Source organism: Mus musculus, chromosome 10, assembly GCF_000001635.26.
Source record: "Mus musculus strain C57BL/6J chromosome 10, GRCm38.p6 C57BL/6J".
NCBI classification, from domain to species: domain Eukaryota; kingdom Metazoa; phylum Chordata; class Mammalia; order Rodentia; family Muridae; genus Mus; species Mus musculus.
Genome location: NC_000076.6, coordinates 67,544,086 through 67,560,218, shown reverse-complemented (window position 1 = coordinate 67,560,218; position 16,133 = coordinate 67,544,086). Strand labels below are relative to the sequence as shown.

The 16,133-nt window shown below is 45.6% G+C and overlaps 1 protein-coding gene across 1 annotated transcript; it reads left to right on the top strand.

The window, feature by feature from the left end:
• Positions 1–11,263: 11,263 nt before the first annotated feature.
• On the top strand, positions 11,264–15,708 carry Ado (2-aminoethanethiol (cysteamine) dioxygenase). The gene has a single exon (NM_001005419.2). The coding sequence runs from the start codon at positions 11,446–11,448 to the stop codon at positions 12,214–12,216; it is 771 nt and encodes a 256-aa protein (NP_001005419.2). The 5' UTR covers positions 11,264–11,445; the 3' UTR covers positions 12,217–15,708.
• Positions 15,709–16,133: the final 425 nt, after the last annotated feature.

The following is a 16,133-nucleotide window of genomic DNA, read 5'->3' as shown; positions in this document are numbered from 1 at the left end:
CCGGGCAAATAAATGGCATTACTTAACATAATCACTTAATGTTGTGCAACCAACATCGGGTCTCATTGCTTTCTCACTTGCAAAGAATTCGATGATAATAAAGTTGATTGTTAGTGTGAAGATATAAATTGTTCAGTAGTTAAAGTTGTTAATGATGGCTAAAGAGCACAAAGAAGGGAAAACGGGGCTTTAGCAGCCCAAATTCATTGCTAATTGCCTGCGCATTCATTGAGGGCTGACCAGGGCTAATTATCTAATTAAACTGAAGGCTGCTGGCTTAGAGGCATCCGTGGTGCTGGGACGCTGGCTGTCAATTACCCCAGCACGTCTTCTTGAAATGTGTAGTTAACTCAAGGCATGTTTTGCTTTTCTCAACAGCAATACATGGCACTCTGATTGCATGATAATTTGTGCTTAGAAGGGGAAAAATTTTTTTTCTTTTGAAAAAGACGCTGTGGAAACTTAGAGTGACAAATGCTTTCAACAGGAGCTCATGTCCATTCTGCTCCATGATCTATATTCCAGAAAAGTCCATACAATCCACAACAACCAAAACAGTACAACAGACACGCAGAAGAAAAATCAGATCATCATTGTATGCATGTGGCTGAATGTCCCTTGCATGTTACTTAATATATATACATATATAGTTTAAAATGTCTTTTTTAGCACTCCACAGTGGTTCACAGTATGAAAACACATTACTTAATGTCATTTAACCATATTTTTAAAAAAAAATCTGGAAGGAGAGTGTGAACTAGTCAGATCTTGCTCAGCTTCTTTGCAGGCTCCTCACTTCCAAACTGCACTGTGATGTCTCACAGTTGCTCTATGATGACACATCAGGGCCACTGATGACAAGGTTGCTTTTCCATAAGAAGGCCTGGAGTGGTGGTTCCCCTGGAGACTGGAGTGAACGCCCTGACAAGCCTGTGGTGGATCCTGAGCACATAGGACCACTCCTCAGACTGGGCAGGACCACGCACTGCATGTGCATGCCTAACTAGTTAAGCCCAAAATGTGTTTTTAAAAAAATGACTACATTCAATAAAAATTGCCCAAGGGTCCACCAAACCCCTGGCAGTTCTGGACATAAAAAGACACTGGGCAGGAGCAGGCAGTGTTCCTCCTGTGGCGCCTCTTCCACACTCAGGACCTCTGTCTCATCATTCCTTAACAAATGCACGCTTACTCTTCATGTTCCTTTTCCAAATTTTCTTTCTAGGGAATGAGTCAATAAACGTGGAAGCCAGAGGCTCAGGGTGGCTTTGGCGACCAATGATTGTTCGACAGCCTAGCTTTCAGAGTTAGGTCCCTCCAAAGCTGGGAAAGGTGGCTCTCTCAAAATACTCACAGGGTTATCTCAGAAAGAAACACATGCAGTAACATAACTATTTAAGTCTTCCAAATGCACTAAATATATTTATAAGGGGAATTATCAAGAATGAGGACAGACACACAGAGGAGGAGGGAGGGGTAGTCAGAACCTGTCTAAGGAAGAACTTTGCATTTCACAAACCAGAATGCTTAGAGAATTAGATCGCATCCTGCTCTCTTATTGGGAGGGAATCAGAGCCTAAGAGCACAGCCCGTGACCTTGCATCTCTTGGGGAAGGTCGCCTCCCAGACAGCACAGCTTTATTCTAAGGAGCACTTCCCAGGTTCATCTCCTCCAGGCCCGGGCTCTGCTCGCCTGCAAGCTCGCAGAACCCAGGAGCCCTCCCTCGCCTGCCCTTTAATGGTCACCGCTCAGGCAGGGGCCAGCAACTAACACACAGAGATTTCCTGACAGAGAGGAAAGCCAGTTTCTCCTTTCACTGCCTCTTAAAGCTGAACATCAAATGTTTCGCCACTTGTGTTTAGAATCCGTTAATTAAAATAAATAGAAAGTAAAAAAAAAAAAAAAATCTCAACTTCAGCCAGGAGGAAAAGGACAGATGGGAAAGCGGAGGAGGTGGAGATGGCTGATGTCTTCTTGGCGAGGGGGGAGAAAAACAAAAAGCATGGAGTGGGGCTGAGTATTAAGAGAGGTACAATGTGTTTGAATTTAATTTACAGCTTGTGACTATTTTGGGTCTCATAATAGTCACATTGTTTAAAGTCCAAGAGGACAACCTCTCCAGTATCAAGCTGGTAAGGGTATATTGACACCAAAAATCCATTCTCAAAGGGGCTGTCTTAATCGGGGTTACTATTGCTGTGATGAAACACCATAACCAAAAGCCAGTTGGGGAGGGCAGGGTCTATTTGTCTTACACTTTCTCATTGTAGAGCACCACTGAAGGAAGGAAATAAGGGCAGGAACTCACACAGGGCAGGAACCTGGAGGCAGGAACTGATACAGAGATCATGGAGGGGTGCTGCTTACTTGCTTGATCATCATGGCTTGCTTAGCCTCCTTTCTTATAGAACCCAGGACCATTTACCCAGGGATGGCTCCATCCACAATGGGTGGGGCTTTCCCCCATCAATCACTAAATAAGAAAACGCCCTATAGGCTTCCCTACAGCTTGGTCTTACGGAGGCATTTACTCAACTGAGGCTCCCTCCTCTGATGACTCTAACTCGTGTCAAGTTGACAGGAAACTAGAGAGTGCACTGACCTTTGGTAGCTGTCAGACTGTGAAGAGCACAAGTTTCTCTTCTTTAACAACATGCAGGCAGGTATACCTCACCCCACCTCTGCCTACAGATTCGCTTAATTGTCATTCCTTTCTCCCTTGCCTTCTCAAATTAAGTTGGTGAAGACGGGGAAAGGAACCAGCTAAAGTTCTTTCCTATCCCAACCCTACATCCACAGGTCCACAGTTTAGCTTCTTAAACTGTGGGCTGTAGGCTTGGATTTTTCAAAACCTACTTTAATGTTGGTTCTTTAACGCTTCGACTTCCCTCCTAGCCCACCACCCACCAGAGGTAGGGAAAAGAGAGGCTAATAGGGAACAGGAATTGTGAACTTATTTATAAATAGTTCTTTGGGGGTGATTCCAATCTTCATTGTCAGCAGTCCAGCTCACTAGCAAAACACCAAACACCAGTAAGCAGTAGCAGCTGGATCCAGTAGAAACTGCAAGGCTCTGCAGATCACCAGGAGTCCTGAGAAGCGTCAAGAAGCAGCCAGAATACCACCAGAAGTTCTTCGGTGTGCTTCTCTAAGAAGTCACAAGCGAAGATCAGTGAAGAAAAGAAAGCAAGGCAAACCAATGCAAGAGCATCATCAGTGAAGACCAGCATCAGGGAAGCCCAACGGTGACTGACAAAGAGATGCAAGAGCCGATGCAGGAGCATCGTCCACTGCCTGTTGGGTTATACTTACACTCTTTCCAAACGTCAAGGGTCCTCTCAAGCATCCCCTCCAGCAAAACATCACACGCCCTTTCAGCAGGCAGCTTCCAGAAAAACATGACCAAATGTCTATTATCAGCAAAACATCCTCTCGCGTGTCTGCTTCAGCGAAACATCCTCTCATAAGACAGTCTCCAGAAGAACATCACACGACACAACTGAATCTCAAACAAAACGATAAAGTTCCACTTCAGCGGGTTGTCACCCAGAAAGAGTTGAATAAGTGAACGTAGGGGGTGGGCATTAAAAAACAAAACAAAACAAAAAAACACCACCACCAACAACAACAACAAAAGGACCATGTCAACAGTAAAGTTTTTGAATGCACAATGACCAAACATCACTTCAAAATCAAAGGCTTAATCAGGCCAAGGCGTTTCTAGCAGTGCTCACCTGTGCTGCACTGGATGGCTGGATGACGTCATTGCAGCCCTGGTTCTGACCACCCGTGAGCATTCCGCGTGCTGTCACACCCCACCCCACCAATGATCATCCCGCATGCCGTCACACCACGCCCCACCAACGAGCATCGCCTCAAACACCATGCTCAGAGTCCTGCCTGCCACGCGTTGTAAAAGGACTGCAGTGTTTCTTACTGTTCACGCGGCTTTTTCTGCTCCTCTAACATGATGGCTTAACTAGGGAAAATGGAGGCTTTCCATGCTTTCAACCAGTGTCCCTCAGCGTGTTTCAGATTAGTCTAGATTATATTTCTGAGGTTTAAAACTTGCTATGTGCGTTGCTGACTTGAGTTTCATTAAAAACAACAACAACAACAACAACAACAACAACAATATTTTGATGTAACTTCTGGGCTAGTTTTAAGGTGGAATGCTCGGTGATTTCTGACACGACCCTGAATGCACTTCTGCCATTTTGTGGTGCTCTCGGCGCAGGCAATTATGAAACAAGATTATGGACCAACTCTGAAAACAGTTGGATGAAGCTCTCTGTCCTTCAGTATTAACCATTCAGCCAAGAGTGTTCCTTCATGTAAAGGTAAATAAACATAGCCATCCCATTAGCATGCAGATTTGCTTTCCACTTTACTGGGTGTTAAAAATCACATGGATCCCAAAGGTTTGTTGTTGTTGTTGTGTCCCCCACCCCCACCCCATGAGCTTTTTAAGACCTGGTCTCACTGTGTAATCCAGGCTAGGCCTCATCCCTTGGTGATCCTCCTGCCTCAGCCTCTCAAGTGATGGGATTACAGGAGTGAGCCACCACACCTGGCTCAAGAATTATTTCAAAATAAATGTCTTTATAAAATCAGTAAACGTTTGGCTTATATGTCTAGTTTATGTACCTTTATACCCAGAAGGGGAGTAAACATTTCTATTGAAAGAATCACAAGTGGTAAAAGAGCTACAGAATTAGCCAGAAAATGATGTCTTATAGCTTGTGTAACAACAGTGTTCTGGTGTAATGGCCACCTAAAGTCAAACCCAACACCTAACGTCTCTGCGCTTAGAATCTGTAAGGAGACAGCTTCCACGCCAGAGGAAGGAGAGTCCAGAGAGCCAAACGAAGCAGGAAGAAAGGACTTCCTGTGCGAGATCTTAGTGGAGATGGCCTGCGTCGAGGGGCCTGTAATGATCTTAGTGGAGATGGCCTGCATTTAAGGGGCCTGTAATGATGCCATTTAAGTAAGCAAAATGGAGAGAGTATCTGCGTTTGGTTTGCCTGCCTTGTGCTCATAACGGCCTCTTTCTCTATGTTGGCTCAAGGAGACTCTAGATAGAAACAGGAGCATCATCTCCCACAGTCCCACAGGGGCGCTCTAATGAAGTCAGGTGACACCCAGACACTCACAAAGCCAGGCATCCAATTCTTCTGATTTGGCAATTATTTTTCTTATAACTTGGTATCTGTTCACAATATTGGATGAGAAAACGTGTTTTAAAATCTGGAAAGGAATACGAATACAATACGAACCTTGAATATTTAAGTACAACTAAATATAGTCTAATGATGTGTCTGAAACGGGGGAGACTTTAGCAATTTATTTACTGTCTTCCAGCAACCCAGAGTGATAAGAATGTGGCACTCTTCCACCCGAGTCCCAGTGTGACCAAGAGATGGACACAAAGGGCTGTAGAGGAAGATCTGCGTAAACGTTGAGAGGTTATCTCACGAACAAAGGGAAATCGGTCACTAGTGAACTGAAGGGGAGAAGAAGATTTAAACTCAATGAGCAGCCTACTCCCAAGGGCTAAGGCAACCCGAGCCAAGAGCTGGGAGCTAAACAGACAGGGGCAGAGGCTTTGCTGTGGCTTTCTTGTGAATGAAGCAGCTTGACAAAAAAAAAAAAAAAAAAAAAAAAAAAAAGAATGTGTTTTATTTCTGCTTCTGTTTGCTTCCCTCCTTTCCTAAATTTAATAGCTGTGGGCAGAAGGTGGGATGTCAGCTTTCACAGTCTTACCTATCACCACAGAGCTATCTGTCAGCTTGGGAAAGGGAGAATGTGGAGAGTCTACTTTGAAAGAGATTGCTAAAGCAATAGCTTGCCCGGAAGACCCTGCTTGCTGGACCTGTGAGGCCAAAGCTCTGTGCTCACACCACCTCTTGTGTCTCCCTGGGATCATTTCGTCAAATTGGGATTCTCTAGGCTTGCCCAGCAGCAATCTTGCCTGTTTATAAATAAATAAATAAATAAATAAATAAAGCCGAGCCCAATAAATAAATAAATAAATAAAGCCGAGCCCAATAAATAAATAAATAAATAAATAAATAAAGCCGAGCCCAATAAATAAATAAAATAAATAAATAAATAAGTAAATAAATGAAGCCAGCCAAGCCCCTTCCAGCCCACAGCTCTCTAAAGGTTTCCTACTATAATTATAACACAATCTAACCCCCTCCCACATTTGTAAAGCATTCATAAACTAGTCCTTGCCCACATCTCCGCTTTTATCTCCACACGAGACAACTCCCAGTATCCCCAAAGCCTTTCTCCTCCCTTTCTATCTGGTAGGAATCCGGTTCTTTCTGATCTGGCCAGTCCTATTGTGACAGGCTGTGTCCTATCACGGGTCCTACAGCTCTTGGGTGGCACGGATAGCTTTAAGCAACCTCTCTGTGGACTTGCAGGACCAGAGAGCCTTGCTGTTGTATAACATGACATTCTCAAGCACAAGGAGACTCAGCCTGAAATGAGAGGCTCTCAGGCCAACAGTGTCAGAGTGACTTTGGGAGGGTAACACTACTCTGTTTGCTTGCACACAGAACTGTCATGAAGTGGAAACTTCAGGGTTTTTTGGAATGTTGGTTGGACAGTGTTTTGTTGGGGGCCAACATATAAAGGAATGTTTCGTTAAAGTGGATAGGTGTGAAAGGCTAAGGCAGACTCGTGAAGGAACGTTTCACTAAAGCAGACATAGGAGAAAAAAATGTTCTGTTAAAGCAAACATGTGAAAGGACATGTGACGAAAGATTTATTAATGACATATATTCCTGTCTGCCTTATATTGTGTACTTGAGCTGTATTTGTCGGGATGTCATAGAAAGAAACACACCAAACACTAAAAAACTTTTGGTGGTGTATTATAGCTTGTTGTCGATTTTAAGAACTGGGGCTGATTGGATATTCATGCTGAGACAAGACCTGTGTTGAGAGCTGAGCTGAGGCTAGAAGCACAGAAGTTACATGATGCGTGGAGGTTATAAACAGGACTCTACAGAGTGACCTAGACAGAGCTTGGCTTACTGGTAGAGCTAGCTCTGCAATGCTTGTGGGTCTCGAATCTTCACTGATCTTTGCTTCCCTGAGAGAGCTACAGCTGACAACTTCTGGTGTTCCTGTTGGTCCCTCCTGCTGACTAGAGCTGAGGCCTGGCTGGCTGTCTCTACTAGGTCATGTCACCACTGTTGCTAACCGAACTCTACCAAACTAGACTACTGATATCTCCATAAAGTACTTGCGAGTAAATCAAGCTGCCGCTGTCTTCTAACCAGTAAACTGAACTACAGATTTCCAAACAGCACAGCAAAGTTGCTCCAAGCAACCTTTCTAAACTGGTCCACTTCCCCTTATCCTTTCTTTTCTACTCCCTCGGGTAGGTGGTGGGTTACAAGGAAAATTAAAGCTTTTCAAAACCATCATTGAAGATAAAATTTAAAGAACTTAAAAGTTACACTGTCATGCCTTAAAAAACACCTTTTTATCTGAGTCAGACATCACTTCAAAAAAAATTATTTAAGTGTATGGGTGCTTTGCCTGCATGTAGTTGTGCAATTCATGTGGCAGTACCTGAAAGGCAAAAAGAGACTGTCACGGTCCCTGGGACTGGCATTAAAAGATGTTTGTAAACCATCACATGAGCACTCAGAATAGAACCCAGGTCCTCTGAAAGAGCATCCAGTGATTAACTGCTGAGGCTCTTAACTGTCATGCTCTGATAGTTTTCCATAGCTACTTTTTTGAAACTTGGAATAAACCCCTGATAACTGAATGCAAAGTAAAACACCACACACAAGCACCAGACCATTCTATGGCCCTGTTCAATTGTCTCTGAATGCTTACATCAGTAAGAAATCTCCCATTCCGAGTCTCCGTACTGCAGAACACCCTGCTTTGCGGACTGTCTGCTGCTGCTGTAACATTGCCAGACTGAGGAGTTTATAAATGAAGTTATTTCTCGTGGTCTGGAGGCTGGGAAGTCGGGGAACATGGTGCCATCTGGCAATGCCCTTCATGCTATAGCGTAACATGGCGGAGGGTAGTATGCTATGTCTTAGCGAGATAAGTGTAGTGTCACATAGTGAGAAAGACAAGCATGCAAACTCAGTCGCTATCTTCTTATAACACCACCGATGACATCATGGGACTACACATCAATCTATGTACCTCCCAAAGGACTTTCCAGCTATCATGGATGTATGGATTTGGGTATTGCATGTTCATTGTATGCTCTTAGAGATGGGCACAGTTGCTAGTAAATTCCTTGGGAAACAACACCTTGTCTCTCCTTGTTCCTTGTTGAGCCTCCAAACACTAAGTTTTGTAACCACTAGATACTATTTATTGACAATATATTCCACATATCCCAAACTTGTTCCCTGCCATGCATTTTCCTGACTTTTGTTACCATTTCTTTTTTTTCTACCCTTCCTTTGGTTTTCACTCTGCATACCGCAAGACGGAGAAATGAAAAATAAAGACTATTTTTAAAGGCCATGAATACAGTCTCCTGCCCAGCTGTGCTACTAACAGTGGGACAGAAAAGCCGAGCAAAGCCCTTCTGGTGGGCAAACCCACTAGGCTCAGTTATCCTCCTTCCTTGGTGCAGCTCTGAAGGACAGCATCAAAGGGAACTGTGAAGGCCCTGTGACTTATAAAGTACCACAGGCGGACACCCACTGGGTCTCCAAAACTTCAACACACAAAAGATTCTCCTGCAGATTTTAATGTAATTTGGGACGAGCCCTTTGGACAAGCACCCCCAGTGTTTCCTATGCAGGTTGTCTGGAAACTTTTATCAGCTAGCAGATGAAAAATGAGGGCCTGAGAGGAGCCATTACTAGGTCAAAGCAAATAAAATAACCTTGAAAAGCTCTGCTCTGAAACCGGTAAAGTCCACATTCCTGCTTTAGCACTCACTGAGTGCCTAAACCTATTGGTCTCTAAAGGGTAACTTGTAGCCACTGAAAAATCTTAATAATACCTATTGTCCTGTGGTAGTTACTCTGTTCCCAAAGGCATCATTGGGCATTTGCATAAGTATCTAACCTTCCAGTTGACAGATGAAATACAGCTTCCTTCATGTAACTGCAGACAACTATTAAAGAGGGGGTGGGGGGCGTGGAAATCAAGCAGGCTGTATGCTGCTTAGGTCTGTGCTCTTTGGTGTCTGTTTCTCCTGCTAACTACTCTTTATACAAGTAAAGCCAGTAAGCAAAAAAATCTGTATGTGAAAACAAAAGAACTTTCTCTTAAATATTCCTTACTTTACAAATAAACTGCATGGGATTTCCTTACATGATGAACTTCCATAGTGCATTTAAGGATGGCACACCACCAGCTTCTAAAACACAAGTAATCTTTTTGTTTGTTTGTTTGTTTGAGACAGGGTTTCTCTGTGTAGCCCTAGCTATCCCTGGAACTCACTCTGTAAGCCTCGAACTCAGAAATCCGCCCGCCTCTGCCTCCCGAGTGCTGGGATTAAAGACGTGCGCCACCACTGCCCGGCTCAAACACAAGTAATCTTAAGGATCCATTTACGTAGCCAAATAGTTGCTCTTACTGTGGAATGTAAATGGGGTTGGCTCACCATTTACAGATCTCACAGTGACACCCCCCCCAACATGGGTGCTGAACCTCGAACCACTTCAGTGGGCACCTCTCAACCAGAATTCTATCCTTCACCCCAATACTGAATCAGAAGCCCTGGGGTATAACGTCTAGAATCGCCCTTTAAGCTACCGAGGGACTTTGGGTGAGAAACAATGACTCAGAAGTCTGGATGCATCAAACCCAGCATTCTTTGGAGGAATGAACTGAGGACTTGGAAAGGTACGCTGTGCAGAAAGCCACAGCTTGTGAGCACCACAATAAGCTGCAGAAGCTACGTCCTTGTGTCCCTTGGTTCCTTTTACACCAATTCAAACTGTGTTTCGTTAAGTTGCACTTACGTCTTTTCCAAATGCGCACCTGCAAATTAATCTCTCGTGTACAGGCGGGGAATAATACAGTCAGTGCCTACGTCTTAAAAGTTTCTGTGAGGGTATTACTAAGATAAAACTCATTATTTAATGTATTTAACAAGGTACCTGGAATACCACACTTACTGGCTAGGATGCAAAACCCACACACACATACACACTAAAAGCCTGCCTTCTTAACTGAAAAGGATTTCCTGGGCCACTGCAGTTATAAACCCATGTTTAATTCTGAAAGTCCAAGAAGACCTTAAATTCAAGGGTAAGATTTAAATTCATAATATCTACTATCTTCCTTTGCCAGCCACCACCTACGTCTGCAAAAAGTCCAGAGAATAATCACTCTGCGGTGACCTAACTTCATAAACCAGCCCGATAGTTGCATTGCTCTAGAGACTCATGACAGCGATAATCTATTCTGACAAAACGCCCCTTGCCCCTCAACTGGTGTTTCTCGGGCGCCCTACGGATGGATAACCACTAGTATACAGAACCCTTGGCTGTAGCAAATGGCCTCTCAAAGCTTCCCGCTATCAGTGAGTCAAGGAGCAGCGTCATCAGGCCCAGAGGCAAACAACAGCTGCGCACAGCTGTGCTGGGTGACCGCTTTGGTTACCCGCCCGACCCCATTCACCTCCTAAGAAACAGAAAAATAGACAAGCGCCATCCACAGATCTCCACGGCGCACACAGTGTGGCCTACGAGCAGCTAAGGTTGACCCCGAAACCTCATTCCTAGGGAGCAAGGGTCAAAGGTGACCCCGAGTGACCCAGCAGGCCCTAGCGGCACAAGAAGGTTAACGACCCTCTTGTGCCGTTTTTTTCCCAGCGGCGAGAAGCCTCCACCAGCTGCCGGAAGTATGTCACCCCGACTGCGGGGATGGCGGGAGTTGTAGTTAACTGGCTATATCTCTTGCAATAATAGTTCAGTTTTATCAAACAAGTAAACACCCTGAGGCTCTGCAAAACGAACGCGCTGCTCGCTTTCTGCCAAGTTCTTAAAAAAATCCTGGTTTCCCCTGCTCCGCAGGACGCGTTCGTGCCCCGCGCAAGCGCAGGCTCGGACTACACATCCCAGCGTGCCTTGCGGCGCTCCCGCCGCGCCCGGCTGTAGTCGTTGGTGTGGGCCGCGTGAATGGAGCTCCGCGCGTGAGGCAGCGCCTGGCACGGCCCGCGCCAGCGCCTGTCTGGGCCCCGGAGCGTGAGTGCGGGTAGCGGCCGTGCGCGTGCGCACTCGCCTTCGCGCGCGGGCAAGCGCCCGACCATTGGCGCGCTAAGCGGGCGACCGTGCAAGGCGGCCCCGCGCGCCCCGCTGGCCGGTTGTTGCGGGGAGGTCTCCCGCCTGGCGCGGGGGTCCGCGCGGGTAGCCGTGGCGGCCGCCGGAGACCGCAAGGGGCGGCGCAGAGGCGGAACGGGCCGGCCGCGAGCCGCGCAGGAAGCGCCAAGCATGCCCCGCGACAACATGGCCTCCCTGATCCAGCGCATCGCTCGCCAGGCGTGTCTCACCTTCCGCGGCAGCTCGACGGGCTCCGAAGGGCCGGCGCCGGGCTTCCCGGAGAACCTGAGCCTGCTCAAGAGCCTGCTGACCCAGGTGCGCGCCGAGGACCTCAACATCGCGCCGCGCAAGGCGCTGCCGCAGCCGCTGCCCCGCAACCTCCCGCCGGTCACCTACATGCACATCTACGAGACGGAGGGCTTCAGCCTGGGCGTGTTCCTGCTCAAGAGCGGCACGTGCATCCCGCTGCACGACCACCCGGGCATGCACGGTATGCTCAAGGTGCTGTACGGCACGGTCCGCATCAGCTGCATGGACAAGCTGGACACGGGGGCCGGGCATCGGCGGCCGCCGCCAGAGCAGCAGTTCGAGCCCCCGCTGCAGCCCTTGGAGCGGGAGGCCGTGCGACCGGGCGTGCTGCGTTCCCGGGCCGAGTACACCGAGGCCAGTGGGCCCTGCGTGCTCACTCCACACCGGGACAACCTGCACCAGATTGATGCCGTGGACGGGCCAGCTGCCTTCCTGGACATCCTGGCCCCACCCTACGACCCGGAGGACGGCCGGGACTGCCACTATTACCGTGTAGTGGAGCCCATCAGACCCAAGGAGGCTTCCGGCTCTGCCTGCGACCTTCCCCGAGAAGTGTGGCTCCTGGAGACACCACAGGCCGACGACTTCTGGTGCGAGGGAGAGCCCTATCCAGGCCCCAAGGTCCTACCTTGAAGCTCCTGCCGCCCGGGGAACTGTGGGCCAAAGATGTACCCTGCCCTGCTCAAGAAAGGCCTGGCTGCCCTCTATCTTCCATAAGGGCTCTTCTCTCCGCCCCCTCGCCTGGACGATGGATTTACTGGAGTGACCAGCGCCACATCTTGAGGAACCTTGGGGAACACGGCCCACTGGAGTACAGCCACCACCGGGCACGGTTATGGGGGCGGGTGGGCGGAAGGCTAGGTTGATTCCTGGTATCCTCAGTGCCACCAAGGCTTTGATTTAAGGGAACCGGGCAGGGACCCTAAAGCGCTTCCATCCTAAAGCCATAATGAAACCATTTTTGTTTCTCATTCTCTACAAAATACACTAAGTAGTTTTGAATCCCTCTTCCCTTCGGTGACTCAGATTTGTTTTCTCTCCTGCCCACGATTGCTCCTTAATAGTTTAATTTATTACTGATTGTGCATGACCTTGAATTGTTCTTGTTTTCTTTTTTTTTTTTTTTTTTTTTTTTTTAGTTATTCGTTTGGTTAAAACACACACACAAACTACTCAGCATCTAAAGTGAGGAGTTCTGAAAAGACATCTTTCTAGCACTGGGGTTCACCCTCATAACTGTGCGTGTTGAGGACGATGTCTTTCCTCCCCTGGCTTGGTAGCCACTTCTGGTGTACTCAGGTAACCTTTAGTAAGAAGGTCACATACGCGAATTCTCTTGTCAGGCCCTTAAAGCTCGTCTTTCCCTTGGGTCTCAAGATCTGTCGTTTAAACAAATTTTTTTGTTGCTATTGGGGATTTGCCTTTAAAGCAAAGACGATTATTATCCTCAGCTGACTTTTTCCTTGACGTGCTTCAAAGATGATACAATAATTATGTGTTTTCTAACCAGACGATTCCGAGGAGCGGAATCTGCTATGCTTCCAAATAACTGAATGTAAAGGCCCTGGCCACCTGTTGAATTCCATACTCGTATTTACTTCCAGCTTCTTCCTAGGAAAGAAGAGAAAGATACTCTTGACTGTTTGTTGTTGTTGTTGTTGTTGTTGTTGTTGGTTTTGTTCTGTTTTGGTTTTTTGTTTTTGTTTTTTTGCGTTCTCTGTGGAGGGAGCCTGCAGAGGAGCTGTGTGGTTCCAGCTGTGCTGCCGGGAGATAGCCTCCCAGCACTCCCTTAAACAAGAGCCAGTGCTGCCTACTACTGCCTTCTCTTGCAGGAAGAGGTAGAGAGCATGTAGTACCCTGGGAGGGGCTCTGGAAGTAGGCTGCTGGCTAAGCAGGCAAGAAGCCCTGGGCTCAATCCTCAGTACCACATAAACCAAGTGTAGCACACAGCATTTAGGAAATATAGGCAGGAGGATCAGAAGTCAAGGTCAGACTTGGCTACATAGTGAATTTGAGCGGAACCGTGGATGCATAAGACACCATCATATAAATGTGTGTGTATACATAACATATGAATATGTATATATACACATATACATATGTATGTACACACACACATATGAAATGGATACATGGAATAGATGCTTGAGAATTTAGCCATTTAGGGCACCAAGATTGGAGACTAAACCCTATGCCAACACTGCAGCAAACCCTAGCGCTGCTGCAGTATTATGGCTGGCGGAGGCTCAGCCCCTTTACCATGTTTACAGACGTGTCTATCGATTCTGACCATGGACCACCAGTTTCCCCTGTTTACTATGTGTAGGGTTCCTTTTTATCACAGGCCTTTTCATAAAGACAAACTGTAGAAATCAGATGTGCCCAGCTGTCTTCTAAGCTCTCTTGATGGCTCATGTGGCAATAGAATATACTAATATCGGCAATAAATGGAGACTTACTGTCATGAGTGACAAATGTTTGTTGACCTGGCAGGGAAACAAACTGCTTTTGGCTCCATGTATCCAGGATACACATCCAGGCTGAAGGGGTGTCCTTCCCGGTGCAGTCATTAAAGTGGTACGAGACAGCAAATTATTGCTGGCTTGGCTTGTGGCTTTTTGTTTGTTTGTTTGTTTGTTTCATTTTAATAAAAATGAGAACAACAGGCCAGTGGAAACCTGCTTTAAACCTGACAAACCATGAGCAACACCCAAACACTTCCACCATGGCTGCTAGAGTTCAAGTTCTTTCTGATCATGGTCTTTAAAATGCCTTTGGAGCCTCTCGAAGCAGCTCTTTGAGCCACTCGTATGAACATCTAGATAGGAAGTGATGGTTTTAAATTTGACTATTTTCATAGAATATTAATAATGAATATGGTTTTTCAGCCACATACAGATTTTGAATTGCAGCAAAGGTTGATTCCTTTACAAGGATTGTTGAGAGTCATGTGTACTTTACAGCATACTCTGGAGGTCCTTTCATGGAGCCTGTAGAAGTCTAGCCTGGAATTGGGCTAGTAATAACAATTATTATGAAGGCCTTCATTGCAAAAGAAGGAGGAGAAATATTAAAGGTTTGTTATAAGCAGTTTGGAAGGAAAAAAACCCTAAGGTGCTTTTCAAAAGAGTAACGAAATTGTTCTGAGCTAAAACAGCAATACTGTGTTCCTCATTAGTTCAATAGGAACAGTGAAACTGTCATTTCACTAATAAACTGAGTAAACTTACGGTGAAAACAGTGTAATATGTTTTAATGAGCCACTTGAGAAAGAATATGCTCGTTACTAAGATAAAATGTGCAGAAAAATCCTTGCACGTCTATGCATAAACTATTAGCTATAACTTCTGCCGTTGTGTTTCCCTGTAGGTCTACAATATAGATTGTGGTCTAGAAATTAGGATAAAAGTTACCTTCTCCTTTTCTTAGAAAAGACCAATGAGCACAATGGTGTTAAGTCACTTAACTGTTCTGATGAATAATAAATGCAATAACTAGATCCTGAGTGAGACGCTGTCTGTCTGTCTGTCTAAATACACTGAACCTTTTCAACCTTGTAGTTCTATCAGTGACCAGTTATATCGATGTAAGATTTTCATACCTTCCTACTCCTTTGAGAATTGATGGGTTTACTACCACATGCTGCTGATTACATTAAAAAACAACAACAACAAAAAAAAAACCCTGCCTTTTAGGTAATGTGTTTTCTATGTTAATAGGAGTGAGTTCTCTTGAGTTTTTAACATGACTGTCAAAATGTACACCTTTCCTTCCCCACTCGATCCTTGCATTGTCTTGTAGGTTCCTTGAACTTGACATCTGGGGAGAACCTACCTGCTCTGATGGCAAATGAGTCAACTGCTTTAGCTCTCCTGTCCTGCCCAGCAGAGAGACAGTTACCCCCACTTCGTCACTCTGCCACTCTCCTGACAGCGTTTGCTCCTCTACCGCAGGCCTGAATTCAGAGTGTAGGGTTATACAGAACCCAGATTGGTCCATTGTGCTGAGGTTTCTGCTGTCAAAGGAGATCATTTCTTAACAATACCCAGTCTTACAGTGCAGGGGTGTTTACGTTTCTGAGTAAGATGTGTGTACTTATGGGAAATAAAAGCATGTTTAAAATTACGTAGAAATAATGTTGCTTATTGCAAAGTGGAGAAGGGAAACATAACTATTACTATTTTAATTATTGTTGAAAACTCACAGTTTATTCCATAAGGTTGTATTGTATCAAAAGCCAGTGACCTACAGATCCCCCAAAGACCAAGAAGTGGTATAAACTTAGTTTGTTTTCTTGTGAGTGGTCTTTGAAGCAAGCCGACTGAAAATACATCTGAGAGTATTTACTGTCTAATTACACTATTTTGCTGTAACAGAAAAGGCTGCTTTTGTATTTAATCTAAAGAAACTAGCAAGAAAAACAAAGTCAATTTTTATCCTAAAAGGAAAGAAAATCTTAAGGCTTAAAGTGTTTTCATCTCTTTTTTTTGTCTTAGTAATTCCATGGTTACCATTTGGACTGGCAGCATTTAGGAGTCTATCTACATGCC

What these genes read in the sequence shown, in the direction of transcription:
- Ado (NM_001005419.2), top strand. Translation starts at nt 11,446, where the DNA reads ATGCCCCGCGACAACATGGCCTCCCTGATCCAGCGCATCGCTCGCCAG.